Source organism: Vipera berus (genome assembly GCF_964194415.1).
Source record: "Vipera berus genome assembly, chromosome: 1".
NCBI classification, from domain to species: domain Eukaryota; kingdom Metazoa; phylum Chordata; class Lepidosauria; order Squamata; family Viperidae; genus Vipera; species Vipera berus.
Window position 1 is genome coordinate 116,163,905 of NC_138202.1, and position 18,460 is coordinate 116,182,364.

General features: G+C 39.0%; 1 protein-coding gene across 1 annotated transcript in view; it reads right to left on the reverse strand.

Moving 5' to 3' along the window:
* Positions 1–731: 731 nt before the first annotated feature.
* Positions 732–18,460, reverse strand: part of CD6 (CD6 molecule) — a gene marked incomplete at its 3' end in the record, with an annotated part of 41,561 nt that continues 23,832 nt past the window's right edge. Inside the window, exons 3-6 of the mRNA XM_081332625.1 lie at positions 16,735–17,028; positions 4,372–4,467; positions 2,529–2,636; positions 732–865 (exon numbers count right to left, since the gene is read on the reverse strand). Coding sequence (XP_081188751.1) covers positions 732–865; positions 2,529–2,636; positions 4,372–4,467; positions 16,735–17,028 — 632 coding nt within the window. The remainder of the gene's footprint in view (positions 866–2,528; positions 2,637–4,371; positions 4,468–16,734; positions 17,029–18,460) is intronic.

Sequence of the window (18,460 nt, forward strand, 5' to 3'; positions counted from 1 at the left end):
GGTCTCTCTCAGTTCTCAGTTTATTGTTGCCAACCTTAGCCATTTCTGTAGGAAAGGCCAGGCGTGAAGCTGTCTCCCTTCAGCAGTTCAGGTCCTTAGGATCACATGTTATGATGTTAACTGCTGTCAGATGAATCATTTCCAGAGCCAGTCAAGCCATTTGACCAAGGTTTGGCAAAAACTGTCATGCCTGAATCAAAGAAATGAGAAGAATAATCAGCCCGGGATCCAAGAAACAAAAGGCAGTACCGCAGAAGGAAGAGATTAGGAAATGAGTGGAGAAATCTGGTGACGTAATTATCTAGCCAAGGAATGAATGGGAGAAAAGTATTGATATGAGAGATGAGAGCTAAGGCAAGCCTTCCTGAACAGCCTTTCCCATTTAACTAGAATTCTGGGAATTCTAGCCCCCACACATCTGGAAAGGGACAGAAGGGCAAAGCTGCTTTAAAGGATATTTCACCCAGCTGTGGCTATAGCCATATGCAGAGGACTGCAACATGAAGGACCTATGCTTACACAAGGATGACAGTAAGAGATTTTGTCTGTTTCTAGTATACAGAAAAAAATGGTCCAATTTAGAGCTTCCATGGTATGCTCTGCAAAAATCTGGGCAACTAGAAAGAAACAAAGAGAGGGTTCTGTATATTTGTTTTGGGTGGTACTTTACTTCGCAGTGTCTTTTGATGAACAATACACTAATTGACTAATTAAAGGCTGTGCACCTGTTTTTAAGACATCCATTCTTCACCTGCAAAGGAAGGTTCATCTCTTTGTTGTTCTACATGTTGCTGTGGTTTGTGGATATTCTCATACCAGTCTGCATCTCCTGAAGATGTGCTGTCACTGTCTTCAGCTGTAGGATCTGTTGGAGCAAACCATGAGTCTCTGAATGGAATCACAGAGCTACTATTTTTGCCCTTCTGAAGCACCCATGCAGTGTCCTATGAATGCTGTCCCACTGGCTGCTAAAGAACCCTATGATTTTGACCAAGGTTCCTCCAGTTGATTAATAGGAGATTGCAAAAATTGTGATCCAATCAGCATTCTTCACTCAATCTAGTCTATTTGTTTGCTAGCAAGGAAAACAATGACCGTTGTGTGGGAGGAGCTACAAAACTGCTCCTCAGATAAATTTGAGAGAAGAATAAGAGCAGTGAAGAGGCACAGTCCCTTGATCTCAGGAGGGAGGGGAAAATTTCAGGATCCATGAGGCAAGAAAAAAATAGGAGTTCCCATAAGTAAACTCCAGCTCTGAGAAAATGATGCAATACTAGACTTTATTTGGAACAGTGAGTCAAAAGTTCACTGTCATTGTAGAGGCTTATCCAAAAATAATGGTCGTGTGGGAATACAGGAGTGTGATCTCACTCCTGAATCAGCATAGCCCAGGGGTCTTCAAACTTGGCCCTTTTATGACTTGTGGACTTCAACTCCCTGAATTCCTCAGCCAGGCATGCTGGCTGAGGAATTCTGGGAGTTGAAGTCCACAAGTCATAAAAGGGCCAAGTTTGAAGACCCCTGGCCATAGCCCATAAGTGTGTGTGGAGGGGGGGGGAGAAAACACCCGATCATTCATTCATAGTTAAAATGAAACCCCACCCCCCCAAATAAACCTGAAACCCAAAATAATGAAATCAGAGGCTTTAACCATCTTTGGAAGCCTTTTTTAAAAATATCCCTAAAATCATTAAGTATTGTATGTGAGATCTGATTTTATTTGGAAATGATCTGCTAGCTAGACAACAGGTAGGAGATGGGAAAACCTGTGTCAGCATTCCCAACCTTGTCTCTTTCAGATACATGTTTGGATTATGTAGACTGCAGTTTCAGACAATGTAGTTAAAATCTGGGAAATTAGGTGAACTCCAGTCTCTTAATATGCCTGAATGGCCAAGACTGGGCTACATGGATAATAGTATAAGATGGTCTCCCAAATGTTACATAAGAATCTGAACCAATCTGATTAATCAGGTGAGCTGCTAAGGGCAGTTTTACAAAGCTATTGCTTTCACTTCTCAAACTCTCAGACACTATTAGATAGTAATCCATGAGGGTTTTTCCCCCCCACTTCTGCCAATTTGAAATGATGAATACAAGGGATAGAAATCATTGTTTCATCCCAGGGTGCTATGAATTGCAAAAAATATTCTCCTACCAAGCACTTCATATAACAGAGAAGGAAAAAGAGTAAAAACAAAATCCAGAAACGTGGCACTAGCTAAGCTGGTCTCGGGCTGAGGAAAAACAACCAATGGACCCTCATCCTCCCCAGCGGGTATAAAATATGGAAAGCTAGCTGGATATGTTTTTTTTAATTTTTAATTGTTTAGTTTAGCTTATTTATTGGGGCTGTTTATTTAATTTCTTTTAACTTTTGTATTGTTTTTATTGTTGTTAGCCGCCCTGAGTCCTTCGGGAGATGGGGCGGCATATAAGTCCCAAAAATAAAATAAATAAATAAATAAATATAGTTATAGTCAAAAAGAACTGGATATGGTACGAAAAGATAAAACATCAGCTCTCACTCTGTTGTCGATAATCCTTGGGACGCTTGGTCTCCTGGCGCATTGTCACTTTGGGGAAATTGTGGGGTGGTGAAACTTGGTCAGCAGTTGCTTGACAGTGAAGAGAAGCTGAAAACAGAGCCATAGTCCATTAAACTTTCAGAAATAGACCTTTTGGAGAAAAGAATTAGGTTGTCACACCCTTGCTTATTTCCTTAAAAGTTTTAGAGCTGGGAGATAATATCACTTTCAGGAAATGAACTATTACCCAAGCCTTGTGATTGTACAGTTAGAACCCTGTTTAACATCAGGATGTTGTAGACCTTTATATCAGACCTCTGATAACACTTGTCAATCTGCAGCATTTGCAAAGAATCACTCGTCCATCAGAATTTACCTTTTTTGGTGAGATATAATGGACTTTGTCTGCTAAGAGATATGTTGTAATGGACTACAACGAAGTGACAATTTCCCAGAAAGGAGGAAGCACATTCCAAAAAAGGGGAAGAAGACAAGAGACAACACAGTCTAGAGTGGGACTGGAGAGAAAGGAAGAGATTTAGGATAGTCCCTTTATAAAATCTCCATTAGTGTTAGAATAGGATAGATTTAGTCTGGCAAAATTTTGTCTATTTGGTGTGAATAGACTGGAATTAGACTGGACCTAGGTACAGGTTCTAGATCACTTTGGGCTGGGCCTGACATCAGCAGATGAACAAAGAGATCTGCTGGCCAGCAAGGAGTGTCTTGTCATGCTCCTTCAGTTTATCTGTCTATAAATAAAAATAGTGTTTGTGGTGTTCATCCTGCTGGCTAGCCATCAAATCCCCTATTCCACTATGAGATTTGGTCCCTGTATATCAGGGGTGTCAAACTGCCGGCCCGTGGGCTGGACGCGTCATTCAGAAGCCGCGTCCACCCCATTGCTGGCAATGGCAGAACCGTCCTGATACGTTGCGCGACATCACATGACATCGCGAGTTTGACATGTCTGCTCTATATGGTTGAAGGCAGGGCATGCTGGCTAGTTTCCTTTTTGATCCATGCACCAGAACGTAGGGAAACACTGCCACTTCTGCAGCAACTCTCCCTGTTTGGGTAATGGGTTGCTTATAAGACAGAATGCTTGTAATTGGCATTGGGAACAGTGGGCCAAATCAGAATGGAGATGTCTGACATGGTTGTACTGTATTTAGGTATAAGTTCTGCACCATTATTCACTGATGTCTGAAATGTGTCTTAAGGACAGTGGTATAATTGCCAGGAGATAAGGCCATTTTACATGTTTTGTTCTGACCGTATGCACCCAAGGTTGGGTTTAAAGTAAAGAGTCTGGGGAAGAAGCCATTATCTTAGGAAAGAAGGCATTTTTCCCCCTCTAAACCCAGGAAGAACATCTTCATCTTTCGCCGCGATCTGAAAACATACTTGTTCGAGCAAGCCGGCCTGGCCTGAGGGGGGATTGGTGGGGTTTTTTATCATTCTTATTGGGGTTTTTACTATGTATCAATTGTATTTTAATCGGGCATGCATTTAATTATCTTTTAATTTTTGTAAATTTCTGTGTTTTATTCTTGCCCTGTACACCGCCCTGAGTCCTTCGGGAGAAGGGCGGTATAGAAATGATAATAAATTAAATTAAATTAAAATTCATGTTTGAAAGAAAGATACTTTTCTGCAGCTAGGTATAATTTGAACAGAAATCCTTTCTTGGTTTGTTTTCATTATGGGAACTGCAGTGAAGATTGAGACTGAGTTTTGAAGAAAAGGGATCTCACAAGCTGCCTCAATCTTTGGAGCAACACAACATTCAGCTGCAGGTGCATATATGTGGGGCGAAAGATAGCCATGGGGGATTGCTCACTGTAGAAATTAGAGAGAGGCACAGGGGGCTTCTTGCTGAAATCATAGTCTTCATAATCCGAATCAGAGTCTTCATGGGCTGGTGAAGGGGTCACGCCTGTTTATGGAAGAAAGAACAGAAACAATTGTCTGAGGAAACCAGCAGAGTTTGGAAAAGGCAACTTCTGATATACTCTGCTATGGTGTAGGACTGGCTCTTTAAAAGACAGCAGTCACAATTTCAAAACAAATCTTTGTTGTACAGGCTGTCCTCAACTTATGACCACAACTGAGCCCAAAATTTCTGTTGCTAAGCAAAACATTTGTTAAGTGAATTTTGTCCCCTTTTACGACCTTTCTTGGCAGAGTTGTTAAGTGAATCCCTGCAGTCGTTAAGTTAGTCACATGGCTGTTAAGTGTATCTGACTTCCCCATTGACTTTGCTTGTCAGAAGGTCTCAAAAGGGGATCACATGACCCTGGGGCACTGCGACCGTCATAAATATGAACCTGTTGCCAAGTGTCTGAATTTTGATCATATGACCACGGGGTTGCAGCAATGGTCGTAAGTGTGAAAAAACAGCCATGTCACTTTTTTCAGTGCTGTTGTAACTTTGAATGGCCACTAAATAAACTGCTGTAAGTCGAGGACTGCCTGTAATCCCCAAACATTATCAGGGATAATTACAAGGCTCTCTTAAAACTAAATCATTTGAAGGAATTTATCAATATTGTGAAACACTGATTTCAAGAGAACTCTGAAAAGCTGGTTGGATTATCAAGGAATTTCTTTTTAGTGTTAAGCACTTTTACGATTTTTATGTTGGCTGGATGGGATTTTATATAGATCTATTGTTATTGATTGGTTTACCAGATGCTGTTTAAATTCACATCAAGGGGTGTCATTTATCCCTTTTTGTTTACCATTGTATCATGCACTGTCATAGGCTGATGTGTCAGGACAATGCAAATATACATTTGATATTAGCTAAATATCCAGAGGTAGCATCTCTCCTATTTGTTTTTTCTTCTTAGCATTTTTCCTGAAGATGCCGGGTGCACTTTTTCAAATCAACCAAGTGTTGGCTCATTGATGGTGACAAGAATTGACCAGCCTGCTTGTCATCTGAGCATGGTTTTTAGATCTGCTAATATATTGAAACAAAGAGACTCGTGGCATATTAACATTAAGTACAACTGAAACCAGTGAAACTCAGTGGATACCAAAGCACAATTTTTCATGAAAACATCTGGTTCATTTTTTTTTGTCCACCAGTAATTTCAGCAGGTTATTTTGGCCATTACTAGTGTAATCATAACAAAAAATATCTTCAAATACATTCTACATTATGTGTGTGTATGTGTGTGCGCACGAACACCTATGCATGCGTGCCTCTGAGACAGTGTTGGCTCCTGGTGAATGCCTGGGCAAATCCCTGCAGTTTTTTTCCTGGCAAGCTTTCAGAAGAGGGTTGCTTTTGCCTGCTTCCTAGGGCTGAAAGAGAGAGATAATGGTCACCCAGTTGGCTTTGTGCCTAGGGCAGGACTAAAATTCGCAGTCTCCCAGTTTCTAGGCTGGTGCCTTAACAATTACATTAAACTGGATCTGCATGATATATCTCTGCACTATTCATTTAACAGTTTAGCCTTGTTTTTATAGATGGCTGTGAGCCTGCTAGAATCACTGTTTGAGATAGGTGGACATATAAGTCCTGTAAATAAACAAATGGAATTATTTAATTAATATTTATGTAATTCAGGTTGAGTAAGAAAAGTTCACAGAACCTGCCTGTATGAATTTATTTGCTGCTGGGTAAATATTTTTTGACATGACATTGAATTTATATTTGGTCTCAGCTGTTTTGGTTGTACTGATGAATTTATTCCTAAAACGTTTCCTATATTTTTTAAAAATCATCTTTGGATACAGCATTGAAGATAGAGGATTAAAAGGGTGTATTTTTAAGATTAAATATGCACCTTTCTGTATATTTTCACCAATGCCTCTTTCTTCCGGCTTTTGGATCAGAATGAACAGAGTTCTCAATCAAATGGGTTTTAATATATTTTAGTTTTAACTGCTATTTTATTGCCTTAGTTTTTAATGGTACTTGTTGTTTTCTTTTATATTCACTGTTTCTTTGTTTTTGTATTTGCTCTCCAGAATCATGTTGCCTAAGCTGGGCAACCATATCAATGCTTAAAATAAACAAATACTGATTTCATAATGTTTTAATCTGTGTAGTTTTAACATTTTAATTATTTTTTACTTGCTTTATAACTCGCAAGCCACCCCGTTACCTTGTAAAGGAAGATGGAGAGCATACAAATTTAATAAATAAAATAAAAATGGATCTGCCGCAATTTCCCCCCCCCCAAGCATGCATAAAGTTAAGTGCTCTAATAGAAAGGACTGTTAAATCTTCTTTGAATTTAACACGCACGCTTTCAGTATTTGCAGATGATGATGGCCGAGAGTTGGGGACAGAGCTGATAACAGTTGGAGATTTTCTACCCAGACAAATACTAACTTTATTTTTATTTTATTTTTTTATAAATATTTTATTAGATACAAATACTAACTTTAAAAGACAGATTTTCCCCCAAGAACGCCAAGAGTTCTTTGTTGGCTTGTTTGCCTGCTGGTGTCCTACAGCCCCCTATGGATACCCAGGTCTGATGAATTCTAGCCTAATTGATCAGAGCTGGGGGAAAAAAATTGTCCAGGAGCAAACAGAAGGAAAAAAAGAGAGGAGAAGAAAGATAGTAAAGATAAGAAGAAAACCCAGGCAAGAGCTTTTGATACCTTCTATTTTGTGGAGGCTCAGGGAGACATCCCCTCCAGGGGTTGACTTCTGCATGGTGTGATTCATCAGGACGGGGACAGAGACTGGAGCAGAGGAAATAACACAATCTGCAAATTGAAAGGTCACTATGTAGGGTCACTGGGAAAGGGCCCCCCTGTCTCTTCTTTCACCCACAGGTTTTCTTGCTATTAGAGGACACCTCCATAGTAAGATCACATTCATTTTATGCATTTGTCACAGATCTATGTCTCCCACTCCCACTATGCTTGCTATTTCACTAGGTTGCCTGTTTCACTTGAAAAGCATGTGACAAGATGCCAGACACTAGTTGGTTGAAGGTGATTACAGCTGAACAGCACTTTGAGTTTGATTTCCAGTTGGAGTTTTGGAGCAGAAATGGAGCACCTGACTGTGTGAAACATGCTAAAGAAGCCGCACTCCTTCCTGGAATATTAGAGCTATCTCACCCGGCTGGTTTAAGGTGGTCTGCATGTGTGATTTACACTCCCACAAGCTCTAAAGCATCTTTTGCCAATTAAATTCAAAGTGTTGCACAACCTTAAGCAGTACTGCATTAAAAAAAAACAACCACCCCTTTTATCTCTATCTTCCAATACAAATAAATCTGACCATGCAGTTATCATAAACAGGATAATGTAAAAGATCCTGAGAAATAGTGGCTGCATTAAATACATCTGTAGAAAGGCTCTTAGCCTTCTGGCTAATCAGTCCGTATTCCATCTGCAAGTTCTTTCAGCAGATTGAAATTTCCATTGTAGCCTAATGGAGGTTTTTCGGAAATGGCACAGCTACAACAGCCCTGGACTGATGATGTTGCTTGCTCACTGTATGAAATCTTAGCAGGGATTGTTCACAATTACATTGTTTCTGCAAAAAGACAATTGGTCTCATGTTTCAAATCACAGTTTACCCCAAAACACTATGCCCTCTAAATAAGACGCAGTAAAAATCCCATCCCACCATAGTTTTTGCAACATTTTAATATGTTGCTCTCTCCTTGCTTTTTAATCATAATGTTTTTAATTGTTTTATTTTTATATTATATTACTATAGCTTTTTATTGTAAGCCATTCAAAATTATATTTTGTGAGATATGCAGCTATATAAATATGAATGAATGAATGAATAAAAACACAAAATATTTCTTCTTAGCCACGTCTCCCACAGCACTAGTGATCCCCAGTACATGAAATATACCATTTTTCATCTGTCTGTTCAGCAGAAGGATAATGATAATCACAATGCTCAGAAAAAGGAGAAAAGCCAGAATGACGCAGGTGATCTGCAGGTTCCGATTTGTTGGTGTTGTTTTTATGACTTCAGGAGTTGTAAAAGCTGCAAATGGAAATGTTGATAGAAATGAGAAAATGGAAGAAGAAAACTGCTTTCTGAAGCAGCGTGTGTAGGTGTGTTGAGTGGTGGTAGTTGGCTCTTGCTTAATATGACCAAATGTATACAGCTTAATACTTTGTCCAAATCTGTCTTCCAAAAATAAGTTTTTATTTTTCTACTTCAGCCCCAGGTGCTTTGAAAGGTATTTAAAAGATCTTTGGGTGATGTTTTGGAGCTTGTAGTTTATCCAAGGATGTTGAGGTGATTGCGTCTTTCATTCTGTGTTATAGCTGTCCTGACCTGAAAATACTCAGTGGGAGTTCTCTCAAGTTTTCCTTCACAATTTAGCTGGAGCATGGGAAGACAAGGGCTGCCAGCTGTCAGAATTGAGACTGAGGAAGCGAAATTCAAGTACTCTCTTAGCCATGACAATTTTCTGGGTGTGGCTAACTGAACCATTCACTGCCTTTAGCAAAACCAACTGCATAGTGGGATTTTACTGCAGAGAAAAATGAGGGGAGATCCTTTATGTAATCAGCCTTGAGCTGTTTGAGAAAAGGCAGGAAAAATTTGTTTGTTTGTTTATTTGTATCCCGCCTTAATTATTTTTACAAATGATTTAAGGTGACAAACATATCCAACACACCTTCCTCCTCCTTTTTTCCCCACAACAACAACAACCCTGTGAGGTGAGTTGGGCCAAGAGAGTGACTGGCTCAAGATCAGCCAGCTAGCTTTCACGGTTATGGTGGGACTTGAACACATGGTCTCCTGTTTTCTAGTCTGCTGCCTTAACCACTAGACCAAACTGGATCTCTGTTACTTTATTTTCTATTTAATGTAATAAAATTATTACTCCCTTTCACCTCATATCTAAAGTTAGTATAAGACTCTTACTCTTCACCCATGAGAATTTCTCCAAATATTTCCTTTATTTAAAACGAAAATCTGACAACAATTTCTTTACCATCAGATTAAATGAGAATCCAGGGAACAGAAAATCCAGAAGGCATCTCTAGTACAGTGTCAGAAAAAGATGCCCATAAAATGTTGTGGTACTACTTTTATTATAATAACATACCCACCAAGCACACAAACATAGACTAAGGGACATAGACTAAGAATGGAGCTGGGTAAGGGATGCTTTCAGAGAAGTCTAATCAAAAAGTAGCAATAGATTTTATCTGAAAAGAAAGTATATGGAAAAACCAAAGCATTATTAAAAAACATTGATTTTATCAGAATGTCCTGAAAGAACAGACAATTTCAGAATTGAGCAACTGAGCAATTTCCACCTGCAGCTCCCACAGAAAACCATGATGAGACCAACATGATAGGTACATAATGAAATCAACGTACACATGTACTCATGACACATCTGCATTCTGATATCTGATGCAAGTATATTAAACTGTGGCATTTATATGAAATTGTTCCCATCCACGGGCCATCAAATGCTTTGCCTGCAAACTATGCTGAAAACACTTTCAACAGCTGGAAACAGACAAGGCCAAACCACAGCATCTGAAGAGACACAAGTTGTTTATCCCACTCATTTCTCAGTTTATCTTGGTTTAGACAAGTGTCTATTACAATTGAAATGCTACTATGGAAGGATAGTACAACATCAAAAGGTCAAGTTCTCCTAGACTGTTGGGCAATATAAACACATGTAAGTTCGTGTTTGGTTCCTCAAAAAATATTTAGTTTTATTTTATCTTAATTATGCTTGTTTGCACATGGATTAATAAAACTATCTGTTAGAAAAATTTAATCCCATTTATATCCTGCCCTTCTCCGAAGACTCAGGGCGGCTTACAATCTAAGCACAAACCAATGTGCTTAGCAATAGCCTTCATTCTATGTATATGCCTGCTTATTAGGGCTTTCGCCCCCCCCCAAGCGGCATTATTACAAAGTCAGCTTATTGCCCCCAACAATCTGGGTCCTCATTTTACCTACCTCGGAAGGATGGAAGGCTGAGTCAACCTTGAGCCTGGTGGGACTCGAACCTGCACTAATTGCAGGCAGCTGGTGTTACTTAAGGAGGCATTAGCCCACTGCCCACTGCTCCACCAAGGCTTTTTATGACAATAAAAAGAACATAGATTGAATAATTTCTCCTTATTGACTTATCTGACCTTTAGCCAGATATTCAGCTGCTGTCTTCAGATCAATATATGAACTTTGTGGGTTCATATACAATCAGATATACCGTATGATTGTAAGCCACCCAGAGGTATTCTGGGTAAGATGAGTGGCCAATACATTTTACAGATAACAAACAAATTTTTCGCTTTCCACAGCTTTGAAGCTCCAGACTGGGCTCTTCTCTTTTTCTCTCTCCTTTTTCCCCCCATGTTTATTCCTTGGAAGGACCACCTTTTCCAGTTGTGCCTTCTCTTTCTAGGACCCTTATAACTAAAGCTGCTCAGTTCGTGGCAGCCAGGGTTCATCCGAACTCTCTGATTTTCTGTCTTCAGAGGAGCTCAGCTCAGAGGTGAGGTTTTACTTTCTTCCAAAATGCATCATAAAAAATAACTTCTAGGGAACTTTTTCACTCAGAAGTTCTGAGACTGTGGGTTCTGACCTCCTGAGAAATAAACAAATTAGAGCCACGGGTCACAATTAGATCTGCCCAGGTAGAGTCAACATTTCCTATGGGCTTTGATGCAGCTTTTGCCTGTGAAGCCCCAATCCGTAGTGGATAGATGTGGTATCACATATTTATGAACTGTAATTGAATTTTAATTATTAAAACTAAAGTGGTATGTTTATTTCTTATTTAACCTTAAGAGCAATTAAATGAATATATTGATTCAGGAAGTTGCACAAATGCATTTATGATTCTGGAGATCATTCTAGTGCAAATTTTAGGAAGTACCAATTCAGTCTATTCAGCCAAATGTCAATCAGATTGGAATTTTGCTTCTGACTGTTTGTACCACTAAGATGAGTTGGGACTAAGCCAAAAGATATAGTTGATAAAGAAAGAAGGAAAAAAACCCACCGCTCAAAGGCAACGTAGAACAGGTTTGTTTAAGTAATTGCACTGTGTGGAACTGAAGTACTTTAAAGAGATTTCACTTACAGAGACTGGGTAGATGGGAGACTGAAGTCACAGTTTCTGTTGTATCTGTAACTGTTTGGAAGTCCGGTGAGTCTGAAATTATAAAAGGATACGAAAAATAAAAAGAAAATAACAATTAACACTGGAAAAGTGGATCAGTTTCAGTTTTTTATTGAATTTTTTTACAAAGAGCATAAAAACTAACACAAACTAATAACAAGTAAAGGGAGACAAGGAAAAAAGACAAAAGATAAAATGCAGAAAGAAAGAATATAAAGTAATAGAAAAATTTTCTGATTTCCTTTGCAACAAATATAAGTTATAAGTTATCTCTTACTTCTTGATTGCAAAAGAAAGTTTCCTCTTTTGTATTATTCAGGTTTGTTTTCTAATCCCTGAATCCCAAATCATAAGTGCATTTTTTTCAATTTTATTCAAAAAGTCTATAAAAAATTTATAGTCAACCGTAAATGTAGACACTGTTTATTTTCTCTAATCAAAGAACTTAATTTGGCAGTCTCCACAAGTTTCATCATCTTCACCAACCAGTTCAAATTTAGATAAATAGGGATATACTGAGTCTTAGCTTGCTGAGACTGTATATTCTAAGATAACTGTGCACATCAAGAAGAAACAGCATTCTTCCAGGGAAAGCAAACCTTAACCTCAGTACATATCTCAGGGGTTCAGGATTATAGAGCGTGTATGGGTTTTGCATCATGAACATTGTTGTATGGATCAATAGATCAGAATCAATAAAGGAATGAAACACATCAGAGATTTTGAGCAAAACAACCTTTCGAATCAAAGCCATCTGAAACCTCCTACAGACCACAATAGCTAATATGCTAGCAGGTTTCTCACTTTCCAAGCAAGCTACTTCGGCTAATCTGTCACACAGTTAGGACATTTGCAGATGGTGATGGTAAGACAGTTGCCAAATGGCATCTCAAGTGCCCTGTGGTAAGAACGCACCCCCCCCCAATCCTTTTTATTATACCCTCCCCCAAATCACAAGAATAAAAATCCTTGCACTCATCAAATCAAGTTGTCAGCTGTCCCAGAACTACATGCTGTTGTTGGTTCTGCTCATCATTAAACCTTTCCTAAGCAGCCAGCCTTCATTTTATTTCCAGCATTTTATTTCCAACGTCTTACTTCCGGTTTAGAACTGGATCTGATTTTTCTTTCAACAGCCCTTTCCAGAAAAACCAAACAGCTTCATTGTATGACGTATATGCTGTAGCACAAAAAATCATAATTACCATCATAGAACACTGATAAGCAAGCAGCCAGAAGAGATGGCCTTGATGCCTCTGCCTTTTAACTGAATATTTGCCATTCACCCTTATTCTATCTACTACCCTTATTCATTTTATCTTCCTTTCCTTTCCTTTCCTTTCCTTTCCTTCTTTCCTTTCCTTTCCTTTCCTTTCCTTTCCTTTCCTTTCCTTTCCTTTCCTTTCCTTTCCTTTCCTTTCCTTTCCTTTCCTTGTTTAAGTACACATTCACACATATCCACTGTTTCCCTATGTCTTGAATTCTGTTGACATGAAGTGGGGAAACAGAGCAAGAATGCTCATGGGTACTCACAGGTCCTGCAGTGGCAAAAAAACAAAAAACACCCCACTTCATATTGATAAAGGAAATTATTTACCTGTACTCCTCCAGCCTTATTACTTCATATTTCATTTGTCTGACTGTCTGCCAAAAAAGCATGGCAGCTGCTCTGAGGGCTTTTCCCCTTGAAAGACCTGCTAGTATGGCTGCAGCCTAAGGGCCAAGTAGTGGGGTGAGAAAGGATCTCTGTAAACAAGGAAAGGTTAGTCCATAAGCCCTACAGAGCTGCAATGTGCCAAAAAGCAAACCAGATTCCTGGCTGGGCTCCTCCTTTTCAAAGATATTCAAATTTCAAATACTCAACACTAATGCTAATAGCCAGCATTAATCAGCTCAGCTATTGAGCTGAGGGACACAAATGATGCCACAGGGACACAAAGCCAATACGCAGAACAATGCATGTATTGTGTGAAAAGTTACCTTAAGTGCAGGATGGACAATATTACTGTTAGCAAGAGACAGTTAATTGAACAGCCATTATCCTCAAATGCTCAATACATGGCTCAGCTTGTATCACTCAAGAAATATCAGCTTGCACCAATGCAAGTAGAATGCCAATGATCTGTCTTAGGCTTTGTGTTATATTTGGACTTGAAATAAAGCAACCTGAGGACATTTATCAAATTTGCAGATGACACAGAACTAAGTGACTAACAGTACAAAATGCAGAATCAAAGACAGAATTCAAAACAGTTCTGACAGATGGAAGGAACCCTGGGCCCAAAGCTATCCAGATGAAATTCAAGAGAGAAATGTGAAGTTCTACAACTTGAATAGTAAAACATCCTAATTATAAAGCCAGCTAGGATATAATAAATGTAAAAATAATTTAATTTTCCTAGTTGCTCACAAGTTGAACATGTTCCTTTTCAGTCAGCGCTGAAACCTGAGCATGGAAAGTTTGGAACTGAACCCACATTGTCACTCTGGTAGGTTACTGATGATGGGGTTTCAAAAGGGGGAGAGTGACCCTCTGCAGCCTTTAATACCATTGACCATAGTATGTGTGGTCAGTTACATTTGAGGTGGGGGGAAAGGATTAGATAAGCTGTAGAGCTCTTCTAAGGTGTAGAGACCCAGAGAGGTGGCCTTGAAGCAAACGTTCAGAAACCATTACATAAACAAAAAAGGCAGAAGCATTCTTTATGTCCTGGGAAGGGAGAGAATATTTAGAAGATGCTTACTACTCCCTGAGGAATTACACAATCAGACTCTCAAGATTTTGTTATTATAGCCTATCTTAATAAACCATAGTTCTAGTCTTCCTGTGGTGTCACTTTCATGTCCTGGTTTACCTTGGAGGGCTAGTAATGAGATGCCACAGGCTCTCTCCTATCTTATTTAACATAATACCACTGGAAAAGTTGTTCAGCTATTTAGAGTAAGGTATTGCAGAGATGATCTTGGAGATGATGATGATAATAATAATAATAATAATAATAATAATAATAATAATAATAATAATAATAAGAAGAAGAAGAAGAAGAAGAAGAAGAAGAAGAAGAAGAAGAAGTTGGAAGGGACCTTGGAGGTCATCTAGTCCAACCCCCTGCTCAGGCAGGAAACCTTATACCATTTCAGACAAATGGCTGTCCAGTCTCTTCTTAAAAGCCTCCAGTGTTGGAGCATTCACAGCTTCTGGAGGCAGGTTGTTCCACTGGTTAATTGTTCTAACTGTCAGGAAATTTCTCCTTAGTTCTAGGTTGCTTCTCTCCTTGATTAGTTTACATCTGTTGCTTCTTGTCCTGCCTTCAGGCCCTTTGGAGAATAGCTTGACTCCCTCTTCTTTGTGGCAGCCTCTGAGATATTGGAACACTGCTATCATGTCACCCCTCACCCTTCTCTTTGTTAAACTACACATCTATAGAGATTATCTTGGAGAAACAAAGCTGAGATGGTGGTTGCAACAACATGTTGACTGAGAAACAGAGAAAGTGTGAGAAAGAAACTGAGACCGACTACTCACTAATTCACTAGTATAAAAGGGAGGAAGAGGAAAACTCAGTCAGGGTTTCAAGATTCTGTTGCTATAACCTATCTCAATAAAATCTAGTTCCAGTCATTCGTGGAGTCATTTTGCTGTCCTGACTTACCTCAGAAATATTAACAATATGCAGATGATACTCAGTGTTACATTTGTACTTCAGAATGTGTGGGTGATGCAATAAAAGTCTTGACCTGTGTCTGGAGGCTCTATTGGTCTCAATGGAGAGAAACAATCTTAAAGTCAATGTTAATAAGATAAGGCAGTTTTGGTTTCAGAAGCAATTTTATTTTGAGGAGAGGGGGTGCCATCTTTTGTTCTGGACAAAGACTTGTGGTGAAATATAACTGCTTAAAATGGTAATGTGGTGTTTGGCTGTGTTAAGAGAAGCATAGTTTACAAGAGCTTAATAAGTAATCATTCACTTCTCTTCTGCACTGGTCAGGCTGCAGGCAGATTATCAAGTCCAGTTTTAACACTACATTTTAAGAAGGTTTGAAGAATCTGGAAACCAAGTCTTACAACTAATGGCCCAAAGACCAACATATTTTTAGCCTTGACTGCTACCGTAGTTGGTGTTCATGGATGTACTCTGCTAGTCTTCCGCCTACCTATCCTATTTAGTGGCAGTTTGTCCTTTGACTCTATTATGGGTGACTCATGTTTTTTATTCTTGGGCTACTGGGTCTTTTGGTTTATCTAATATGTTGTGGAGGGCTTTAGTTAGTTTGTGTGCTATGGTAAGCTGTGTGTCTGTTGGTTGTTTCTAAGATGTCTTTGACATATGACAGTGTTAGAATAGAATAGAGATGGAAGGGTCTTCTACTCCAGCCCCCCGCTCAAGCAGGAGAACCTATACCATCTCAGACAAGTGACTGTCCAGTCTCTTCTTAAAAACCTCTAGTGATGGAGTGCCCACAACCTCCGAAGGCAGGTTGTTCCACTGGTATAATTGTCCACACTGTCAGGAACTTTCTCCTTAATTCCAGGTTGCTTCTCTCTTTGATCAGTTTCCAACCATTAGCCTTTTTATAGCTTGCATTGACTCTGTACACTTGACTCTCCATCCACTAGTGCAAGTAATGAAACCAACTGCTCAGGGAGGAAAAGTATTTTAATTAAATCATATTAAATTATATTAAATTAATTTTAAAATTTTAATTTTATTGTTATTATGAATTGTGGGCTTGTACTAATTTAATTCCATTTTATTCTCTTTTTGTACTGTTTTAACTGCCCTGTGAACCGCCCTGAGTCCTTCGGGAATAGGGCGGTATATAAATTTAACCAATAAATAAAAATTGACCAATAAAAGAACCCATGTAGAATAGTGCCCCCCACAAGTCCCCTTGTAGGCAGTCCAAAAGGATACTATGACCTATGGTATTGGATGTTGCTCAGAGGGGTTGGGATAGTTATACTGTCCTGCCACGGGTCACCAACATAAGCAATCAGTGCTGTCTGGGTCCCATATCCAGGCCTGAACCCCAATGAATATTAATTAAACATGAAACACAAACAACAGAAATTCACAAACCTAAACAAATCACACCAGCATCTTCTTTGTGTCCACAGTCATGGCTCCTATTAGACAGACAGTCCCATAGATACAGTTCATCTCCCAGGCATTTCACTTCATCCAAATGGATGGGTCCTGTCCCCTTTGGGAAATGAGAGCCACTGAGAGCCTGAAAGGCTGAACCACAACCAAGTTGCTGACACACAACTTCAGCATCAACCAGGTCCCAGTTGTCATCGCATACAGTGCCCCAGGTACCCATGACTTCCAACTCGACTCTGCCTGAACAGTTGCTTCCTCCATCCATCAGACGTAATTTTTGAATTTCTGCAAGATAAGAAGTTGAGATATTAAAGATAATCAGTGGTCATACAATTGTAGACTGAAAAAAATAGGAAGATAATAAATATAGCTGGAGGAAATCTACAAGATTTGCTATTCTAAATTTGTTCGTTCATTACAAGGTACTTGATTTGCAATGTAAGGTGCTTTTTAGATGAATGCCTCTTAGCAATGTCAGTCAAAAAAACGTAATGCAACTATTCTGATTTCTTTTCTTTGACAGATTTTTGGAGACAGGGGAGGATGGAAGAACTGTGGGATAATTACAAATACAAAATTACAGAAACATGATAACTGCATGATGAAAATCTTCACCTGAAATCATCTCAAACTGGTGTGAAACATGTAATACTTTAAAGATTTCTGAAAGAAATGGATGAATGCCTAAAAACAGAAAGCTTATTTAGAGTCTGTGGACTGTTTTCCACTGGTATTTGAAACTTTATCAATCCTTGAGACAGTGGAGAACAACACATTTGCCTGTACAACTGTTGTTTCATGTCACTGTCAATCATTTGCCTTCCCACTAAGGCAGTGGGGCACAAAGCCTAACATATTTCATACATTCCTGATGATGTAGGAATAAAGGAGACAAATACAACATTAATAACAATACAGCTAAGGAGAGTTTAAGTATGTCTCACTCGTGGGCTGGGGACAAGATGGGGCTATTATCATAACAAGAACATGTTGCAAGGGTGTATTTGTGCTACAGTTAAGTACAAGTGGGAAAAGCTCTAAGTGACTGTCGAAAGAAGATAGTAGAATATTTTTATTCCACTTCATAGTATCTTATAACCATTCAATGCATGGTGAATGAACCATAGGAGACTCTCCTTTTCTAATTTCCTATTTGCGGGCAAGTGATAGTTCCATTTATGCAATGACGTTCTACCGCCCACTCTAGTAGTAATAGTAGGGTACTACATTTATCCCACCTAGGAGTTTAATATTCATTCATCAAGATCAGTGTCTACACCTAACAGCAGAATGAAGTGGCGGTAAAGTGAATTGTACCATATCAGATGATAAGCAGTTAACTTTTTGATTGCTGTATCATGCACCAAAAGTTCCTGCTAATTTTTTTAAAAAAACCCTACCTATTAGAAAAAAATATTTAAAGTTGGCTCTATTGCAGTGTTTCTCAACCTTGGCAACTTTAAGATGTGTGGACTTTAAGTCCCAGAATTCCCCAGCCAGCATAAGTGACATATCTTAAAAAGTTGCCTAGGTTGAAAAACACTGCTCTCTTTTTTTTTAACAATCAGAGAATGTAGAGAATGTGTAATGCTACAGCCGATTGTTTCTCCTTCAGGTATCATCATCCACTTCGTTCTGTGCTTGTTGTCCCAGCCATCTTAAGCAGGGTTTTTCAACCAGTGGTATAGGTACCACCTGTGGTACATTGGCACCAGGC